Source organism: Sminthopsis crassicaudata, chromosome 1, assembly GCF_048593235.1.
Source record: "Sminthopsis crassicaudata isolate SCR6 chromosome 1, ASM4859323v1, whole genome shotgun sequence".
NCBI lineage: Eukaryota > Metazoa > Chordata > Mammalia > Dasyuromorphia > Dasyuridae > Sminthopsis > Sminthopsis crassicaudata.
The window spans coordinates 572,100,190-572,123,201 of NC_133617.1; the positions used below are offsets into that span (position 1 = coordinate 572,100,190).

The following is a 23,012-nucleotide window of genomic DNA, read 5'->3' on the forward strand; positions in this document are numbered from 1 at the left end:
ATACATCTACATAGTGTTCCTATATATATTTATGTATATATATATATATATATAGTGATGAGAGAACAAGAAACAGAGACACAGAGAGAGACACAGAGAAAGACAGAAACAGAGACAGAAGAGACAGACAGAGACAGAGACAGAGACAGGGACAGAAAGAGAGAGAGAGAGGGACAGAGAGTCTAGTGAGCCATTCTTGAAGCCAGGAAGAAAAAAACTTGGGTTCAAGTTTTGCCTCTGAAACATACTGGCTCTGTGATCCTAGAAGAGTCACTTAACCTCTGTGCCCTGGGTTAATTCTGATAGTGCAAATTGCAAAGAAGGTGCCAACTTGCTTTGGCAGAAGACCCACCTTTACCCAGAAATTCATCATACCCGTGAAATCACATGTATAAATCCCTATTCCAAATATCATTACTACAGCACAACATCTGCCTCAATTGCTTTTATATCATACCTTTACATCATCTAATTTTGTGATCATCTTACCCTGTCTTCCTGCTTTCTTCTCACCCACATTCTCTGTGAGCTTCATTTTTACTTGACCCCTTGCAACTTATTAAACAGCTCCTGACTATTTGTTAATAGACTATTAAGTGTATCTGAGCTCACCTTTGAACCCAGACCACCTTAGGCTAACATCTCAAATTTTTCCATTTCACCTTTGGTTTCACAAGTTATCTGAAGTATCTGAATGAATGTACAGGAGTGGACAGAACCTGTTATCACTGACACAACCCTGATGCCTAAGTTTCAACAGAGTGTAGATCCTTCAGAAAGGAAGGTCAGACACATTCCCTTGACACTAAGTAACAGGCAGAGAGTCAGGTCACAGCTGCTTTTTCTCCCAGCTAACAAACCCCACAAGATCAGTCAGCTTCCCAAAAAACTCCAAATCCTAAATCTCTCTTTAATTTTTGCTGTCACTTAGAAGTAGAGGTCGGTGTAGTAAATCATGATACCACTAGAAGTGAACAGAGTAGAATTTTTAAGTCATACTTTCTTTGGATTCTAATCTCTGACTATCAATTTAAGCATCACAATAAAAGAAGATTGGACAGTGGGTTTTACCGGAGTTATTACTATCATTATGATTATCAGTAATGCCACTGGTATTACTGATATTTGATAATCAGCTATAACAATGAATTCAGGTGATATGTTCACATCAAAGGGGCAGACTAGTCAGGGTCAATAACTTTACAAATAGATTCTAATCAAAACTTTTTTTTTTTTAAGTCCCAACTCTGTCAGTAGCATCAATGAATCACTTTATTTCTCCAATTCTTAGTTTCCCACCTATAAAATAAGAATTTTGACATTTGTATTACTTATAGGGTTGTTGGAAGGTTCAAAAGAGATAAAGTGTTTTGAAAACCTTAAAGTGCTATGTAAATGTTAAAGTAACTAAAACCACAATTCCTTTACCTATCAAAATTTCTGGTTTACCAGTTAAAATAAAGCTAGGATACATAGCTTAGTTAAAGCTAGGATATATATACTTAAATTATAAAGTCTTTTAAGTAAACATGTGGTTGCCTGCCTTCTCTTTATCTATTTTTAATGTACCTATATAATGTCTGGTCTGATGAGTGTTTAATGAAGAATGTGGAAAGTGAGAGGTTAAATAGGAAATAATAGTTTTCTTAAGTTAGATTTTAAAACTATACAATATTTCATCCTTTGCCCTGCTTTGACATGACAATTTGGTTACATGACAAACTCTGTTTTTACAAAGTTTGCTATTTATCTTGGAAAGTGATGGAGAAAATCATTTCCAGCTCTACATGACCATTTGCCATGAAACTAAAATTAGTCTATGAATATGCTTAAAATGAGCATGTTTTACCTGGGAAGTTTCTTATCTTAAAAGCATGATTATTACTCTAGTGTTATCCAAAAACTAACTTTACTTGCTAAAAGTTCTCAGCAACAGAAGTATGAAAAATTTATCTTTATTTTCAACAAATCCACATTCCCATTTAACTCCTAAGCACTCAAATTCCATATTTAGCAGTAACCTCCAGAAGTTGGCCATACTCACCTTCACGTACAGCATGTATTACAACCAATGTAGAGTATATCCATAAAATATTTTTTATACTTAATAACATCTTGACCTAAAAACAAAGCAAAACATAAAGTAAATTAAAAGTATTCAAGTTTGTGAAGAGCTGCAAGTCATTAGAATTCAAGAGTAATCTTCCAAAAGCCCAATTCATAATGGTAATTGCATTTGTGAAAATAGGATCATCTACATTTGAAGGAGCTATCATTTGGCTCACTATCTTGACATCTTAATGATCAATTTCAATCTCACCCAAGTCGACAGTTATCAAATATCCTTCTTAAACCAATTCTGAGGATATATGATGATGTGGTTCTGTGGAACAACCACAGTTAGTCAGAGAAGTTACATAAACCACAGCCTAAACAATGAACAGCTGGGTAGCAGGATCACAGAGTGGTGACCACAAAGCTCTTTGGAATCTGGAAGTTGATCATGGATGAATAAAGAGGAAGAGGGGGAGACAACAGGATAGAGATGTTGAAAAAAAGAATAATTTATATTAACTGAGACTGAAGTGAGATAGAAACTTTTCTGAGGAAAAGAAAAATTGACTCCACCCTATGTGACACATATCTCATGTATATTGTATGAAGTCAGAGAATAAGATGTGGTCTAGTTTCTTTTTTTTTTTAAACTAATTTCTAGATGGCAAAAATCACAAGTTGTTCCTTAACAAAAGAGATTGATATTTGCAATAAGTATACCAGAATTGTTCCAGTAGTTCTGAGATCTAGAGATTGGCAAAGAAAGACATAGGTAATGGATGGAAAATATCAATGCCAATTGATATTGGTATCTAGAAGTCAAAAAGTAAACTCCAGAACAGAATCTGAACTTTCTATTTTTAAGGTCATGGTCTTGATTCCAACCTCCTTTGCTCCTTCTTGAGAACATTGGTAAAATATTGAAGATTAGAATAAGTTCCTTGCTTTATTTTTTTCTTCTTGTACCTCTGCATCTAGTACAGTACCTTATATATAGTAGGAGTCTGAAAAATGCTTGTTGAATTGAATTAAATTAATATTGTCTGGTATGTTTGGAATGAAATTTAAACCCAATTGCATAATGAATTTCTTCCCTTCCTTGTGTATGTGTGTGTATATTTGTCTGGACCTATGATTTTACTGATGAGAATGGGGGGAATAGTTGGTGAGGAAACTCCTTTAAGCAATACTTAGTAGAGTAGGTACTTTGCAACTTAAAATTTCAGAGAGTTATTTGTGGCACCAAAAATACAAGTGATTTAAATAGGATCATGCCGCCAATGTAACAGCAGGACATTATGGATAATGTACTAATTTCTCAGATTCTACTTTAAAATTTAAGATTAAATAGCACATAATTCCTATTATTATGGCTTTGTTTTTGTTGAGTCGTTTCAGTCATGTCCAATTCTTTGTGACCGTACTTTTAACAAGGTTTTCTTGGCAAAGATATTGATGGAGATGTAATTTCCTTTTCTAGCTCATTTTACAGATGAGTAAACTGAGGCAAACAGGTTAAATGACTTCCCCAGGGCCACATTACTAGTATTTGGTGCTGGATTTACATTCAGGTCTTCCTGCATCCAAGCACTAGATACTTATTTCTATGTTATCCATCATCAATATTCCTCAAGTGATTGATATTGTTAGTGAACTCTGTTGAAATAATATTAAAGGGACAGTGGGATACAGGACAGAGATCTAGTTTGTTGTTGTTGTTGTTGTTTTTTCTAGTTATTTCACTAATTTGACCCCTCTGGGCCTCAATTTCCTCATCTACAAAATAAAATAGTTGGATTAAATATTCTCTAAGGTCTCTCTTATTCATGACCCTGTTAGAATAAAATACTCAAAATGCCCTGAATTTATTATGGAATATTCTAGTCAAATGATTTGTTTGGTCTCTAAGTTAATATTTCACTTTAGGTAAACAAATTTTAGTTAAAAGAGTGAATGAATATAATTTAAGCACTCCTGGGAAATAGGAAATCCAGTTCAACATTCCATAGTCTTTAAACATGAGGTTTCTTGAAAGAAGCAACAAAAAAAAAAAAAAAAAAAAAAAAAAAAAAAGAACCTATAAGAACCTATAATGCACAGTGGTAGATGAAGAGAGAATTCTGAGTTATGATGTCCTCAAAGTTTATTTGGGAAAACTGTTGTCTTGCTCTTTGAGGGACCTACTGTGTAACTGGTGATTAGTACCAGCCTGCCTTCAGCCACAAGGGATTTGGAAAATCCCAACCAGATGCTTAAGGATATGGGGAATAGTGGGGGTGTCTTTTAGTAGGCCAGTGATAACAGACAGCTGGATCTCACTTAATGTTAAACTACTCAGAGGAGGGCCTCTGAGATGTAGATCCTGTATTAATGACTCATGAATGGAAAGGGACAAGGATCTCTCCTTATGGGAAAGTATAAACTAACTGGCTGTGATCCCCTTGGAAAGAGAAGTCATAGCTCTCCTGGAATGATGACAGGAAAACCATAGGAGCAGTAGGGAATATTCTCTTGGGAAGAAATAGTGAACTTTAATTTTGAAGGCAGGCAATTCATTAGGAGTGGGGTGAGTTTATAGTTACCCTATATGCAAATAGCATTAGAGTCCCTCTCATGCTCTTCTCTATAGGGGACACAAACTCCACTTCCTGGGTGAGTTGTCTGTAAGCATGCAAAGGTCACTTGTTTGAAGACAAAGGGGAGATATCTGATCTGACACCCAGAATTATTAGAGCAGAGCATTCTGAAGGACACAGCTATTGTTGCTAACCAGCTGAGGAACTAAGAGGAAATCTTAAGCTTCTCTGTTTTTTGTAACTACTGTTGTAGTTGTAACTACTGACCACACTAGGGGAAGAATCCTTGGACTTCCTCTACTGGAATCTAGAGGATTCTAGAGGGGAGAACGGTGGATATCCAGAACAGTTGGATTTTAGGATCATAGATTTAGAATGATAAGGGACGTTGGAGGTCATATAGAGATAGGAGAAAATGCCTTCTTGAGGCAACAGATAGGACAATGTAGTGATGATGCCAGAGGAGAGAAGACTTAGCTCAAAAAAACTGAGGGAGGACTCAATATTGCAATTGTAAGTAACAATGAGAACTATTCGTTTGGCATCTTGGGAATATCTCAGCAATTTAACTTTTCTTATCAGGTTTTATAGTAGTAATAGTAATAGCAGCAGCAGCAGCAGCAGCAGCAAAGATTTACAAAGTACTTTACAATTTCATTTTTTCTGCCCAATAGCTCTGGAGGGTAAAGGTGATTATTATTTTAATTTTACATAAGAAGAAAGTAAAGCTGTCTGAAGTCAGGAGGGCCTGATTTCAAATCCACTTAATACTACCTGTGTGACCCTGGGCAATTGTTTCAAAAAATTTTATTATATCTAGAATCAAAAGACCTAAATTCAAATCTTTATTCTTCTGCTTCATGTGCAAAATTCAGTAAGTCACATAACATCTCTAGATCTCAGTTTCTTCATCTGCAAAATGAGGGTATTGGACTAAATTACTTCTAAGATCTCTTTCAGCTTTAAAAATCTATGATCACCTATCTTTGTCTCTCTGTTTCTATCCTTATATCTTCTTTAATCTCTTGACTCTGATCTGTTCCTGAATCGTCTTAATCCCTTGCCATTTTGTCTATTTTATGTTCTAGAGATCACAATAAGCTTTTTTTTATTTTTAATAATGCCTTCTGTGGCTATAAAAGTTCCTTCCTTCTCATACTCCTTTTATTTCTATTTTGAAGAATAAATAAATCAACCCAGGGGAAACATTGCAAAGAGGTGTTCTCAGAGAGTCTTAAATCAATTTTGGGAGTCAATAAGTTTAGGTATGTTGGGGAAAACACTTTTTCAGAAGGGATTTTTTAAGCTGGCTGAGTAACAACTAAAGTTTGTACTCTTCCTTAGTTGTTCTTCAAAACTGAAGCATTTAAAAATGCATTTGTCTAAGATAAACTCTCATAATTTGAATTCTTTGGAGCTTTTCTTTTATGATACCTAGATAATTAATTAAATTTTAATAATTTTAAACAATTTTAATAAAAATAAAACATTCATTAAAATAATTTTATAAAATCAACTTTAAATGCCACTGTTCAACAATAGGATAAACCATGTGAGGTAGGAAATGAATAAAATTTAATTGTAAAATAACAGAAAAGTAATTGAAATATAAATGAATATTTGAAAAGAAAAATCTGAGGAGAAAGGTTGGCAGGAACTAGAGATGGGAGATTTAGGGAGAAAGGAATGGAGGTAGAACTTGCCTTCTTAAATTAAATAAAATGCATTAGAAATCCTTTATCTCAGACAAAAAAAATATATTACATTTTAGATTGTCTTCAAATAATTTTAAGTGTCTATGATGTGAAATTCATTCATTGGCACTTGCCCTGTTAGATACTCCCAAACTTGCCAAATCATTCAATTTCATCAAGCCAGACTGGTCAAGAAAATTAGGCAAAAAAATCAATTGTTCAGGTGAAATGACTACCATAGTTTAAGACCTTTTCAGAGAAGGAAATAAGACTAAGAGAGCAATGAAATAGCATGTCAATTCAATCAAAATTATTAATTAGGTAGAGTACATCAGTTGATCTCCACAATTTATATCACAATTACTGACCCAATGCTCCTTGGGACTATGTGTACCCAGTTTTAGAGATATTTTCCCCTTTCTACTGCCTCTTTTCTAAATTTATCAATCAAGAACCTCCTATAAAAATCTCTTCTTTTTATTATTTCCCCTCCTCTAATTCTTCGAATTTTGCTCATCATATGGAATTTATAGTGAGTAAAATTGTGAATGTTTGCATGAAAGTTTCAAAGGCTATGGTAAACACCAATGCTTTGAATATATAAATGCCTTTTCACAAGAGTGAAATAATTGTATGGGTTCCCTTAAGGAAAATGGTCCAGGGCTCCATCAAGCTACTCTCCTCTCCCCAGAAGTCCTAGATATGCATGGAATAAATTAAAATCAGAGAAAAAAGTTTTTTTCTTCTAATTTATTGAAACATGGAACTTAAGTCAGGACTCCTATCTTCAAATTAAAATTCTGACACTAGTTTCTTGACTGTGGGCAAAAACTCAGTTTCCTCATTAATTAAAAAAGGGAAAGTAATACAGGTAAGATTGACCTCAAAGGGCTTTTGGGCACTTTATAGATGTGAGGAATGATTAGACACTCTAGAATACAAGTTGTCACCTGACATTCTTTAGCTATAAAATGAAAATGATAAATCTCAAACTACAAAGGAAGTGTCTTCTCACTGGAGGAAAGAGTGTGATGAAAAGAGTTTTATGATGTGACCATGAAACCACTTCCTGAGAAAAATAACTCACAGTGGGATATCTCCAACCCAGTAGTGTATTCATGGGTTCAAAAGGGGATATGTCATTTTTGTTCTCAGATTTGTCCTTCACCTTTAAAGAGATATGAAAATGCAAGAGTATATATAAAATATTATTATTTTCCTTAGATATCAAGAGATGACCAAGAACAGAACATCATCTTGGCTCTATTTATTCTAAGGATAACATCAATCAATCAATTAATTAAACATTTATTAAGCACCTGCAGAGAGAGAGAGAGAGAGAGAGAGAGAGAGAGAGAGAGAGAGAGAGAGAGAGAGAGAGAGTGTGTGTCCTGTCTTCAAAGGTCTTACTTTCCACCAGAACATAAGTTTAGATCCTAATGACAGAATTCTGGGGTGGGAGGGGAAATGATTTTAAAATCTTATTTTGCAGTCTTTCAAATGCATACATTTTTAAGACCAATCTAATTTTTATAGAATTTTTAGGAAAATTATCTTTTTAGTAATTCTCTCTCAGAATTTACTAAGATGGTGAATTGTTATGATTGAATAGTCATAAAACATTCAAAAATGCTCATTAAGTTTTTAGTGCTTATTAATTAATTAATCTAATTAATTAAAACAGTATAAGCATTTAATTCTTATGCTGTTTACAAATGAGTGAATACTAATTTCATCTCATTCTGTCCATGCTCTTATAAATATTTCAAATAAAATAAACTTTAATATCCATTTATTTATACATATGCTACGAGGTTTTTTTTTTTTTTAATTGACCAACACACTAAACAGAAATCACTTTCATCTTCCAGTGAAATGCAGTATCTTCTGGCACATTTGGTGATAACAGCTTAGTAGTTCTAGAAAAAACTGGACTTAAAAATGAAAAAATAATTTATCCAGTCCAGACTCTAAGAGGAAACTGGCAGAATGTACTACCCAAAGTGGAATCTGGCCAAGACATTTATCTCCACTTCCCCTTGTTCTGCTTCCAAACCAGAGAAAGAGTGCAGGCCTTGTATTTTCTGGTGTGGTACAGTCCGATGCAACAATCAGCATGTTTTCTCCAATCAGAGCTAGTAAGTCCTAACAATACACATTTGTCAGTCTTAACCATTTCCTCTAGGTGGGTGGTGAAGTAATGGCCTCCTACAGGCCTTCATTCATTATTTTTCTCAAAAGAATTGTGTCTCTTTGAAACTGTGCCCTGAAACAGGAAAATATTCCACTTTAAATAAAATTTCTTGAGATATGTCCTATGTACAATAGAAAACAATTGATTTAACTCTAATTCTGAAAATTTCCTTGGATTAAATGACTGTGGGAGAGGAATTATGTTGACCTTGTGTTTTCTGTATGTCACTAGTGATCAATTAGTGTCTAATCATTAACCAAGAAGGACTAAGGAAAATTGTGTGGGAAGAGAAGAAAGATGCAACTTTAATAATTAGCAGCCTAAGAGAGGTACACTTTCATATAATTTAGTATTTATTTCTGTTTATGAGTACAATTCACAAGAGTCTATCATCTCGGACCTAGCTTAAATCTGTAAATGACTATAGAACTAGTACTGATCTTTTAAACTTTAACAAACCAGGAATTCTTATGAGCTATTTTAAAAGATTTTTAAGATAGTTGGAAAAATAAACTTTAAGCTGTATAAAAATTCTTCTAGATCACATAAAACCCCATTAGTTCTTCATCCATTAAATGGGTAAGATAGTGTCTTGCTACTTGCCTCTTAAATGTGTTGTGGGAAAAGTGCTTTGCAAAGTGTTATTGCATTATATAAATAAGTAATTATTGTCATTGTGCTTTAAAAATGTGAGCTATCATTCATTGTACCTGCCTCTGATTTAGAACATGTAGACATCCTGCTAGGGGAAGTAATTTAGCCCTGTGAAGTCCATTAGTATCCTTCTGTTGGGCTAGGGGAAATTTTCATTATGAAGTATAAAATATTGTAAAACATTTCTTTCTTCTTTCCCAAAGGAATTGAATCCCAAGCATAGAAATAAAAGTTGAATCTTTAAGGCCTTATTCATTATTATTGCTACACTCCTACATCTAGGAATAGTAAAGCACTTGCATTAGGTGTACCCTTATGATTACATTTTATATCTACAGATGCCTGTTTTAGAACAAATTTAAATTACTATTTTTATAATAGACTTTACTGATAGTTGTCAAAGAGTAACTTGGATAGTTGGACTCAAAATCTTTGATGTGACTGCTTAAGAATCATGGAAATTAAAGTTGGAAGTGCTCTTAAAGATCATCTAATCCAACCTCAATTTAAAGGTTTAAAAAAAAAAAAGTAAAGCTAGTTGAGGTCCATAAAGATTGTGCCATTTATCCAAAGTCACACAATCTAGCTAATATCAGAACCAAGGCAGAGCTAGGCTGCTAAACTTATCCTCTAATTCCAGATTCTATGTTCTTTCTACTATCCTTTATTGCTTTAAGATGAATAATCCACATTTATATCTCACTTTAAGATTTTCAAAAGTGACTTTCTTGCTTTTTTGTTGTTTAGTTGTGTCTGAAATGGGGTTTTCTTGGCAAAGATAATAGAGTGGTTTGTTATTTCCTTCTCCAGATTGTTTTACAGATGAGGAAACTGAGGCACACGGGGCTAAGTGACTTGCCCAGGGTCACACAGCTATTAAGTGCCTGAGGCCCAATTTGAAATCAATTATTCCTAACTCCCAACTCTATCTACTGTATCATCTATCTCTCCTCCTAGCAACCCTTTAAAGCATAATTGGTAAGTACTCATTATACATATTTTACAGTTCAGGATCAGGGAGATTAAGCAGTTTACCCACAGTCATACAACTACTAAGTGTAGGAGCAAGGACTGTAACTCAGAGCTCCTGACTAAAGAAAATTCTGTCAATTGATGTGGGAAAAGTTTTGTCAAGGTTTTCTCAGAGTGATGTCCATAAAATCTCTAAATAGTAGACAGAATAAATTTCATTTGACTGCCCTTTTTTCAAAGCCAGAAATTAGCATTTTTCTAAAACCTGTATATGAATTTCTGTGTCCATTTATAGTAGAACTCATACTTATCGTTACTTGTTCTCCTCCCCTAAAATACTGTATTTTAAAATGTCTCCCTACTTCTGCTAAATGATTCCTACTCAAAAAAAAAGAAAGAAAGAAAGAAAAAAGGAAGAAAAAAGAAAGAAAAAAAAAGATAAAGAAAAAAAGGAAAGAACTATCAGAAAATATCCCTTTAATGTAGTTCCTTTTAACAGCATCTGGATGCAAGGCAGTGAGTGTCTGAACATGTCACACCTGTCTGACTGCTGTTTGTGCTTGATTCACACCCGCTCTTGGGGTCTCCTTGCCTCCCTCCACCCCTCAACCCTCCTTCGGAATACGATCATTGGTCTGCAGCATACTAGAGCTCCATAGAAAACACATGTCTGTAGAGGAGGAGAAGGAGGAGGTGGAGGAAGAGAAGGAGGGATTTATGAGCTCAGTTGGCAGTTCGGTGAGGCTGGCTGAGACTGACAGCCTTAACATTTCTCCAAAACTCCAGACAAACCCAAACGGCCTTAGCAACTTTCTCCCGATCCAGCTTCACAACACATGTTCAGAAAGCAGCATGAAACTTAAAAAGAGAAACTCCCCCAAGTCCCTGGCACCTCTCTGGACATGATAGGCTCAGTCCACGTGGCGGTGGGTAAAGGCCAAAGATGGGAGGGGGGCCAAGCCGGCTCCCTCTTCTGGGCTTGGGTAAGAAGAGCGTGCCCGGCCGGCGGGGCGGCTGGGTGGGGAGTGAGCCAGCCAGCACTCTCAGTAATAGCTGCCTGCCTTTGTCCTTGGAGCGGGGCCATCTCCTAATGAAGATCAGTTACCTCCTCCCCCACCCAGAGAGCTTGTGGAGCTCTCTGCTCCAGACCCGTTTGTGAAAGCAGATAGAATTAGAGAAACTCTAAAAATAAGACATGGCACCAATACCAAACTGTTTAATAGACCGGCATTTAGGAAACACCTTGTTGTCCCGCAAGGTACAAGGTACAAGGCACAAGCTTCCTCGATTTCCTCCTTGTCCAACTCTCTTTCTCTCCCCTCTCTTCTCTGTGTCTGTCTATCTCTTTTTCTCTGTGTCTCTCTTGTCTTTCCATCTCTATTTCGCTCTCCCTTCTTTGCCCCCCTCCTTCTCTGCCCCCTTTTCTTCTCCCCTTTCCCAACATGTAGTGGTTTTAGTTTTGTCAAATGAGTACCACAGATATTTTTAAAAGTTGCGGTTAGCTCAGCCAGTCATGCTTGTGACAGATACTCCAATCTTGAAGATTTTCTGAGGAGAAAGTTGCTACTCCAATAATAATAATAATAATAATAATAATAATAATAATAATAATAATAATAATAATAATAATAATAATAATAATAATAGTAACAATAGACCTTCAAGAAAAATTTGACAAGATCCTTCTTTTTCCTCTAACTGTACAATAGTTTTCCAAGCTCCTCCCTAGTTCCTTTTTCTACCCTCCAGCCTAGCTAGAGGAATAAAGAACCGGAGACCAAACTCTTCCTTTATTAATGAATGGTTTGGAGGGCGGCTCCCTCCCTGAGGTTTAATCAATGGAAGATGTGGCCCAGCATAGCTTGATTTCTCCATCAGGGGGCGCCGCAACTCGCTACAAAGTTGGAGAAGATTCCTAGACATCTAGGTTTGCTAAAGGCGATAGCGGAGAGGAGGAGCAGATCTGCCGCTGCGCCCCGCCTCCTCCCTCCAACCCCAGGAGGAAGGCAGGGATTTCACACAGCCCATTCATTTGTCAGCGGTGGGGGGATGGGGAAAAGGGAGGCATTGGCCAAAGAGCCCTAGGCAGAGACAGATAGAGGAGGACGAGTGGCAGAAAGAAGAAAAGGAAAGACAAAGAGGAGAGGGAGGAGAGTCGGTGTGTGTATTTAGGTGTTTGTGGGGGGTGGTTGCGTGCATTGGAAGCTGAGGGGTTTAGGCATTCTGCGCTCGGGCTTGGTTTTTCCCTCTCTAGTAGCTCCCAGGGTCTCAAGGACATCTCCTTCCCTCGGGTCTCCAGAGTCCGGGTGTGCGCTTAACAGCTAAATCCGAAAGCAAATAGTTTCAGCTATGACACGTATTTTTCTCTTGCTCTCTCGCCTTTGCCTATCAGAGTGACTCTTCCACACCCTCTGATAGAGAGCGAGTCCAGATTGCCCCATGTAAGAGCCCCCGAGCTAAGCTTCTGATTTCCTCATTACGTGGTTTTCTGAGCAGAACTAGGGGAAACTCCTAGTTAGAGCCTGCCCCTCCACCCCGAGCTCTCGACTCACTCTCTCTGCGGACTCTTTGACCCAGTAAGAAAAGTTGCTCAACTTCAGTGCAAAGAAGTGGGAGGGACCAAAGAAAGAAAAGAAGGCAGAGGGATGCTTTACTGGGCATGGGGACCGATCCCAAACTTCTAGTTAAGATGCAGACTTTGGATTTCCGGTCCACCTTTGTCTAGGGAGCTCACACAGAGCTAGACTCCCGGTGGGTGCGGAGGGCACGCCGAGGGGCAGCGCGCCCTTCACTTCTTTCAGGAAATGCTAGGGAAATTCAACTGCAACTGCTGCGACCACCCCCCCCACCCCAAGATTCAGCTTTCCCGGGAAAGAAGTGATAGTTTACAATCTTAGTTGATCGGTTCAAGCTAGAGCTTTTTCCCGCCGTCTTCCTGGTCTTTATAGGACTTATCCACCCCTATACTCAAGTCATTTCACGCTGCTCCCTTAGTATTCCCTTAGGACAAAAGAACATAGGGACGCAGGGGAGAAGCTTTCATCCCTACTCCGCCCTAGGCAATAGGGAAGGAGAAGGAAAGGAGTTTTGCTCCAGTGACCCCTTGATCTCTACCCTCACCTCCCCCTAAACACCCCAGGTGGCTGAAAGAAGATCGCCTGCTCTTAGTGTCCTGCGACAGTTGCAGCAAGAAAGGAAGGATTCAGGCTCCAGGTCACTTCCCAATCTCTCTTCCAAGGGCTACCCAGAGAGTGGCTTTCCAGGAACGCAAGAAACTAACCACAAACCTGGAGTAAAAAGACCGGGTGGCCAGCACTCACTCAGAAAGATTTCATCTACTTTTCAAAGGCAACAGCTGGATGTCTGCTTTCCCCCAAAGACTATGTATTGAAACAGGTTTTTTTTTTTTGTTTTGTTTTGTTTTTAAATCATAGTATAATCACACCTTCCTAGAGATTCAAAATCCAATTCCTTTGAGAGTTCTTTCACACCCTCTTTCCCCACTTCTTTCAATCTTTCTCTTCCCACCCAGTTTTCTTTGTCCCGCTCTTTTCAGCACCACAGTTCCATCTGTATTCCTAACCATTGTATATCTCTTGCAAAATGCACTTTAAAAGTTACCTGCAATCTGTTTAAGAAAAATTGTGCTTTCCCTAACTTAATAAAAAAAGCCGCTACTTTTATTTGTTTTGGGGGAAAGACTGCCACAAATAGCTATGTTCTCCTTGGGTTTGTTTTTTTTTTTTTTGTTTTTTAAAACCCGCAAGTGATTCCTAGCAGCCAATTTTCTTAAAAGAAGGCGGGGGGGAGAAAGAGAGAACAAAAGAGACATAATTACCTTAAGGGTGGCTGACTGCAGAGTTTTGGGGGCAAAAAAGGAAAAAAAAGAAAAAAAAAATCCCAGTGTAGTGCTGAGGTTATTCCAGAGTTGCTTGTGGTCACACGAAGCAGTAAATCCCTTGATTAATGCTCAAAGAAGCCTTGCAGGAGATGCTGAATCCTGGAGGGTTCCTTGCTCCCAGAGCCTGCTGGAGAGCACCTGATTCTGAGCGTCTGCGCCCGAGAGGAGTTCCTCCTCGAAGAGGCTCCCAGGCAGCTTCGCCTGCAAGTTCAAATGCGGGCTGTGACACCCATCATTATTATATCATTGTACCGTCAGCGCTGAGGAGGAGACTCAACTCGAGTAGAAGGAGGAGGAGGAAGGAGAGGAGGAGGGTTCATTCACGGGCTTCAGAAGAGCTTTGCAGACAGTCACAAGAGCCCAGGTCTTCTGGAAAGCTGACTGAAGGGGCAGGACAGGCAGCTCCAGGATCCTGCTGTAGGGGCCGCCTGCCTCCCCAGGCACTCCCACCTCTCCCAGTTCTCTTCTTGACTAGAAGTACCAATAGGCTTGGGGAAAGAGCAGAGCTCCCCATTCAACTACTTAGTGAAACATCTTGCTTTCCACAGGAGGTGGGGGGGAGGGAGGGAGGGAAATGGACTGCTAACATCTCACTATAGCCTTCCTCCCACTGCTTAAGAGCCTTTCTGCTTCGGAGCTAGATTCTTCTAAAAACTATTGTAGGATATGTAATAGAAAAGTGAACTGGTCATTTTTGCTTTGGAGAAGTAAGATTGTTGAGTGGAAAAGAGCTTGGTTACAGTGTGTTTACACTACAACAAAATGTGACTGCATGTCCCATCTGTGGAAAGTGTCAGGCTTCTGGCTCCTGCCAATCCTAAAGGAAAGCTGAGAAACTGATTATGGGGAGGGGGGGGAGAAAAGAAGGGAGGAGAGACAGACACACACACACACACACACACACACACGAAGAGAGAGATCGCCCTAATTGTAAATGTTGCAATCTCAGAAAGTAATGTAAACCTTTATTGGGAATTACTTGAAGTAAATCTTAGGATTTACCTTAAATACGTTTCCTCTTTCTCAGAAACACACAACCCTGTTTAAGTTTACTTTTTGTTTATGTATATTTTAGACGTAACATTATGATGTGATCAATGATGATTTTACTTATTTACACTTAATGTTCTAAAATTTAAGCAATTCCCTTATATACAGTCAATTCTGCAAAAGAAAAAGATTAAGAGGCAATACTATCTTCCCCATTTTAAAAAAATTCCAAATATACCTAATGTATTTTAACAAATCATAAAATATCATTTAACATATTGATTTAGAGAATGTGGGAAATGTGGAGTTTGAATTTTTACCTCTTTTCTTTTAACCCAGTTCTGAATTAATATAACCCTGAAATCATAAGCCTGAGCCAAGGTAAAACCAGAAATAATTAGAATCAATGGTAAAAGTCTCTTTTACATTTCTGTCTCTTTGTGCCATGTACTATTGCATTTACTATGATATTGGAGTCATTCATCCTTCATTCTGAGGCCCTACCTAGAAAATCATATCAACAGCAATACCTCAGCCCAGTGGTGATTAAAGGAAAAAAGTTTTAGTTTTCACTCCGAATTTCCTCATTTGTGCTGGTTTAAGCCAACACTTTGACCTTTTGGTAATACAGATTTTCTATGTGTACACTTATAAGTACACCTTTGGGTTACTTTCTGGATGCCTGACTATAGATTTTTAAAACCCAAAATCTTAAATGACAAATAAATATGGGATTTGCTAAGAAAATTCCAAGTATTGAAAGATACTTGTTTCATTTGTTTTGAATATATCAGTGCATGACACATGAATATCTGTCAATTGTGGATGTGTTTTTCCATCAAACTGACTTTCCTAGTACAGCTGATAGATGAATGAAAGCATTATATTAGAGCTCTTAACGTTTAGTTACCATTCCACACTTCTTTACTAAATTTGCTTTAAAAGCAAAAGAAGAATCTCCAATTATACAAAAGAAAACTAGATGAAGTAAATAGATGAATAGAATTTACTATTTCTTAAATGCAATTAGGAATAATCTTCAAAGGGTCATTAAGAAAATCACAAATTCTGGCTGCAAATAATTTAATATTATCAGTCATATATCTTTTAGAGCTTAGTCTAATTTCATTTTCTTTATGAGCATTTCTTTAGCTCTTTTATTTATGATTTAGATCAAATCCCACCTTCCCCAAGAGCCCCTATGCCACCCCCTTGAAGGCCCTATTAGTGCCTTCCTTCTCAGAATACCTCCTATTTAAACTGTATATATCTCATATGTACATGATTGTTTGCATGTTGTCTACTCTATTAGAATGTGAGCTTCTTGAGAGCAAGTACCTTTTTTTTTTTTTCCTTTGATTCCCAATGTTTGGGAAAGTACCTGGTACATAGTACACACTTAATAAATGTCTGTTGATTGACATGATAAGTGCTTAATAAATGCTTATTTATAATTACCTTTATACAAATGGCACTGGACCACTACAATAAAACAAAATCATTTTCTTTAGTAACTTCTAACAGGAAGATCAGAGATCACACCTCATTTTGCTATGTGTTGGCAAAAACCATATTTAGCTGGTTCTTTCAACTCAACATTAATTCTTTAGAAGATTAAGCAGTTAATCAAGGCTGCCAAATAAGTGAAATAAAATGACATAATTTTTTCAGTGCTTTCTTAAACTTAAAGACAGATTTTCTATATACAATAAAGAAGGGGAAAGAATTACTTTCTAAATAATAAACTATTTGACATGTAGTTAGAAGTTGAGTTAGAAGTCAGTTAAACTGAGTCTTAGAGATCTTAAGCAATTTAGTCACATAGATAAAAAGTGGAAGAACCATAATTCAAATTCTTTATATCCATGACCCCATGAGTTCTGTTAGATTCAAAATGGAATAAAAATACAGTATAAAAATCTATTGGCAAAAATAGAGAGGTCAAGGTCAGTTTTTAAACTCTATATGCAGCGTCATCATTCCTACAAATAACTTTTGATAAAGATTTTTTTAATTAAGAAAATTTTTTAAAATTTAAAAATTAAAAAATATATATTAATTATCTTTGGTGAATATATTTTCCTAATTGGAAAATGGCTTTTTGTAGTTCTTGTAACAAAAGTCCCTTTTAACACATATAATTACATGAATGAACTTTCAACTCATGTCCTCACATTGGAGCAATCTTTTTATGTAAACCACAGGGTCTCAGATGTGGATAGCTAGAGCAAGATCTTCATTTACAGAGCTAGTGTCTACATGAAACCACAAACCAGAGGCCATCCCCTTTCCTTGTTGCCTCAATCTTATTTAAAGAACAGGTTTAATAAAGCAGACAGTCAATGCTTTGAAAAACAAGATGTGGGCTGCAAGTAGAGTTCAATGGAACTGAATTTGATGGCTCTTTGTGCTTCTCTTTTTCTGTAGTTGTTTCTGATAACACTTAAATCTCACCCTCTTTTTTTCCTTGACTAAATGATCTTAAAGAACTATTATAAGACATAATATAGTTTCTTCTGCAATTAGGGTTATTAGAAGAGCCAGGATTCTAAGCCCACCTGCATTAGGAGAAAAAAAGATACCTCATTTCAAGTGTTTAACATCTTGGTGCTACCTGTACTAGTAGTGTGTTTGATAAGTTATTGCTGATTGATTGCTCCAGGGGACAGTATGCTTGGAATGAAAACCTTTTTCTCTAAATGGTAATAGAATTATCCATCTAGAATTAAATATCACTTCAAAGCAAATCTAGTCCACACCTCTATTTTACAGATGAAGAAACTGAGGCTCAGAGAAATTAAACGACAATCAGATTCTCTGACTGGGAAATTAGTCCTCTTTTCTACTTTACCTCAAGGCTTTATAAGGGTATCTTGCCATCTGAAAAAAAAGTAGTCATTAAAAAAAGGAAGCCAACATTCTAAGATCTACCAATAAATTGGTAAACTGATTAAAGAGATTTTGGCCTGCTCTACAAATATTCCTAGTCCCCTAGAATGGATCACTCAAGTATATATTGGTAATGTACATTTATATACTTTATATTCATATAAACAGAAAAAAGGTAATGTAGATTCTTTGTTAACTTGCTTATCATGAAATAAAAGAACACTACAAGAAGTACAGACTGATAACTATTATCTCATGGTTTCAAAAATGAAATCTGTAACTTGGAATGAGTGAATATAGGCAAGTTGTTTTGGAAAACATTAAGGACTGTTGTGCTATAATAATAAAAAATAAGTAGGTAGCTGACAATGCAGAGTATGGAGAGCAAAACCAGGAGAATGATTTATACAATAACAATAATATTGTAGAGACAAAGAACTTTGAAAGATTTAAGAACTCTGATTGTTGCAATGACCAACATGATTCCAGAGGAACAATGCTGAACCTTGCTACCCAGCTCCTGATAGAGAAGTGAAAGATTTTTTGAACAGACAAATACAAGAGTTCGTTTTGCTTGACTAAACATCTTCCTTCTACCACCACCACCACCACCACCACCCTCCCCGCCTTCTTTTGTTATTGGAAGCATAGGGTCTAGGATGGTGGAGGGAATCAAAAATAAAATTTTGCTCATTAAAAAAGGAAAAAATGCAACTTATTTTTCTCAGAAAATGGGATTCAGATTATTTGAACATTCAAAAAAGTTGAAATGTCACACTAAAATATTTCATCCAATAAAATGTTTTCCTGCGTCATCAAATTTCCCTCTCCTATCTCTTCAGGGTTTTCCAGAACTTAACGGGAAGTCTGTCCACATTGCAGATTTGTGCTAGCAAGAGCCAAGTTAAAACATGGAGTAATGTGAAAGACTGGGCATTGAAAAGGAGATGACTTCATCTGGGCTAAGCAAGGCAATGTGAGTCTCTCTCCACACAGCAGACAGGCTCCTAAAGTAATCCATACTCCCCTCATTTTGCTGCGTGGTGAGTAACATCAGAAATCTTCCCATCATTGACTATGCCAAAAAAAGAAAAATAAGACCAAATTGGAAGAAAAAAGAATCAATTTTATGCACTCCACCCCATTCTTCTTCCAAATTCTGGCACTTTTTTCCCTCTTTAAATATAGGTGATGATCTCCAAGCTTCTGTCTGAGGGAGCTGAGATTGTCACTGTGGTGCCTCCTTTCTGAACACAAGGAAGCAGCAGAGATCTTAAAACAGAGGAGCAGGCACTTTACAGAGATGAGGAAGAAGAGGTTCTAGGGAGCTTAGTGTTTGTTGAAGCTGCTTATTCAAGTCACTACTATTAAAGTACAATGAGATTTATGTATGTTTTAATGAAAGTAACTGCTGTGTTGACTGGAAAAAAAAGATTTAAGGATTTTTAGTTAAAGAACATCAGGTTCAAAGAGGGAAAATAAAATTTGAAGTAAATAGCAAAACCTTTATATTGTGGATATAATTTGTCTATTATTCAACAGGAAAGCTATAACAACTATTAAGGAAATTCAGGAAAACTCTTAGATGCTAGATAAAAATTCATCTTTTAATTCATCAACAAATAACATTTTAGCTCTGTTTACACAGAAGGTTCAGGGCACAGTGTCAAAATCTAAAAACTAGATAAAATTGTAAGATTTCAATCTTACAATTCACAAGGAAGGTCATCTATCTATAACTAAGCAATTAAAAGGGGCCAAATAGGAGGTGTGGTTGTCTGCAAAATGTAGCAGGCACTTCATCCAGTCCTATATCCACTTTAGTTTATTGTCTTTGTCTGTGACTTTGTAGCATCTAGGATGGCATGATCTTAGTATAATATATACAAAGGAACATATGTTTCTTAGTTGTGTTTCTTTCTTATAATTTGATAGATCCCTGACTTCCATCAGTGTGAATACTTTCCCCATGAGAACAGATAAATTCTTCTCTTTACCCTTTAATGCCCTACATCAAAGCTTCTTAAACTGTAGATTGTGACCTTTTATGGGTATAATTGAATGTGAGAGCTAAGAAAAATTTGGCAATAGTAAAAGATTTCTGAACAACGACCAAAAATTAATTCAAAAATCAAAGATGTAATGAATCTGAGGTGTTTCTGGAAGCCCATTTAGAGACTTCACTGCAGCCTTAGTTCTAAACATATATGCACTCAATCCTGTGTATGAATGTTGCCAGAAATTCAGATTTGAGATAGGATGGCATAAAAATTTCTCAGGCAAAAAGGGGTCGCAAGTGGAAAATATTTTAAAAGCCCTGTTCTACATAACGTGGCCCCATCCTATTTTTCTAGTCTCATAGAATATTATTCTTCCTCCAGCACTCTGGGATCCAGTCAAAAATGGCCTTCCCTCTAGCTCTTCATGACATTCCATCACCTATCTCCTATCCCTTTTTAGTGGCCATTCAAATTCCTTGAAAGTACTCACTACTAACTTCTGCCTCACATTTTTTCCCCTTTAAGACTTATTCAAACTCTAGCTTCTGCATGAAGCTTTTTTAAAAATTCTCTTTCTCTCCACCAAAAAAGGCTAGTGGTTTTCCTTTCCTACTATCTCATATTTAATTTCCATATATATATATATATACATTTGTGTTTATTAACTTTTAATTTATTCTGTATAAACTTTATATATAATCATTCCTCCCCCCAGATATTCCTTTCCAATTTTGCACTCAAAATCACTCCATTTCAACTCTCTTCTCTCCCCTACCCGAACTATGCCCATGTAAATTTCTTTTAAGTAGAGATTATTTCTTTCTTTATATCATTAGTGCCTAGGATAAAGCCTGATACATAGAAGATTCATAACAAATACTTGCTGAATAATAGTCAATTGATTCAAGATCTCTAATGCCATACAATTCTTGTCCTTATCTAGTTATGAAGGATCTATTCAATACATTCCAGTTCTTTGCCTCAAATTTGTAATATTTTATGAATACCAATATTTCATTCAGGTAGGCACAGAATTCTAGACCCAGAATCACAAAATCTCAGCATCAAAAATTAATTCAGAGACCATCTGATTCTACATCTGGCAAAGAATCAGCCCTACAGGGGTGATCACCTATCCTTTCCTAAGGAAATAATATAGAGGGGGAAAGAAGAAAGCCTAGAACAGAATCTTGGGGAGCAACTACAGATAGGAGTTATGATATGGATACTGATTTGAAAAAGTATTCTGAAAAGGAGAGGTCTTACACAAAAATAATAAGTACATAATCAGTAGTGTCATAAAACCTAGGGAGGTTTTCCCAATTAAGTTGAATCTTATTAGATTTAGTCCAAGGTTCTAGCTTGTCAAGATCTTTTAAAATCCTAACTGTCTTTTAACATGTTAGGTATCCCTCAAAACTTTGATAAACATGCCTTTTTATAGCTTTATCCAAGTAATTGATATAAATGTTGAATAGCATGGAGCCATGGTCAAAAACCTGTGGCTCTCCTAAAGACTTCCTTCTACAGAGACACTAACCTCTCAATTATTTTGTTGCTCTGCTCTTTCAACCTTTTGGAAATCCACCTACTTGTTTTGCCATCTGGTCCATATAGCTTCATCTTATCCATGAAGATAGTACAAAACATTCTGCCAAAGACTTTGGTCAAATCTAAATTAACAATATCTATAGCATCTTCCTGATCCACCAGGTTACTAGTCATTGAGGCTGCTAAGCAGTACAACTGATAGAATATTAAGCCTGGAATCAGGAAGATCTGAGTTCAAATCCATTTTTGGACACTCCATAGTAGTGTGATCCAGGGCAAGTCATCTAACCTTTGTCACAGTTTCCTGAAGTGCAAAATGGGGAACAAAACTGCACCTACCTTCTAGGGTTGTTGTAAGGACCAACTGAGATAATATTTGAAAAATCCTTGACATATAGTAGGCATTTAATAAGTACTTATTGCATTCCTTTTCTTCCCACCTTTAGAATTTCCTGACAAAGAATAAAATGTTATTAGACTGGAATGGCTCATTCTTAGGAAAGCTATGTGGTCCTTTTTTGGTGACTTTTCTCAGTGTTTACTAACTATATCTCTAAAAATACACAATCTTGTCAAAAATTATAGGGATGCTATTCTGCTTATATAGTTTGCATTCTGTTGCCTTCTCATTTTTTAAAGTTGGAATAATATTTTGTTTTTTTTTCTCTGAATCTGAAATATTTCTTCCATTCTCTACAATTTTTCAGAGGTCTTCAAGAGTGGTTTAGTAATCATATCTATCATTTCTTTGAATACCCTGAAAATATAGCTAATTTGCATCTGATGACTGGAACATTTTTGTGGCTCAATCATGTCACTTATGTCCAATTTTTCATTGGGGTTTTCTTGAAAAAGATACTGGAAGGGTTTGCCATTTTATTCTCTGCTTCATTTTGCAGATAAGAAACTGAGTCAAACAAGTGATTTGCCCAGGTTCATATAACTAAGAAGTGTCTGAGACTGGATTTGAACTCATGAAGTCTTCCTGATTCCAAGCCCAGTGCTTTATCCATCACCTAGCTTCTATATCAAGGACAAATTGGTACTTTCTGATTATCTCCTTAATTATTTTAGTTTTAAATTCCTTAATAGCCATTTTTAATCTATTCTTCTAATGTAATGATCCATCATTAGCAAAGAAGATTGAAATAAAGATTCCCAGTTTCTCCTTCCCTTCCGTCTTTCTGTCTCTGTCTCTCTGTCTCTCTCTCCCCCTTCCTCCCTTCAATGGATTGCATTATAAAGTGCTTAGTGCATTCTTTTTTAAAAAAAAAAATAGCTTTTTATTTTCAAAATATATGCAAAGATTGTTTTCAACATCTTTTTTCAACATCTTTTTTCAACAATCTTTGCAAAATTTTGTGTTTCAAAATTTTCTCTCTCTTCCCCCGACTCCTCCCCTAGATGGCAAGTAATACAATATGTTAAACATATTCAATTCTTCTACACATATTTCCACAATTATCATGTTTAGCACATTCTTAATAAGTGTTTGTAACCTTTTCTTTTCTTCTCCATCCTTTCCCTTCCCATCCA

The 23,012-nt window shown here is 36.4% G+C and overlaps 1 protein-coding gene across 2 annotated transcripts in view; it reads right to left on the reverse strand.

The window, feature by feature from the left end:
* The window catches only part of VCAN (versican), a 128,047-nt gene extending 113,789 nt beyond the window's left edge, over window positions 1–14,258 (reverse strand). For both annotated transcript variants that reach the window (XM_074282150.1, XM_074282149.1), the window contains exons 1-2: window positions 13,984–14,258; window positions 2,045–2,120 (exon numbers count right to left, since the gene is read on the reverse strand). In XM_074282150.1, coding sequence (XP_074138251.1) covers window positions 2,045–2,114 — 70 coding nt within the window. In that variant the 5' untranslated portion in view covers window positions 2,115–2,120; window positions 13,984–14,258. The remainder of the gene's footprint in view (window positions 1–2,044; window positions 2,121–13,983) is intronic.
* Window positions 14,259–23,012: the final 8,754 nt, after the last annotated feature.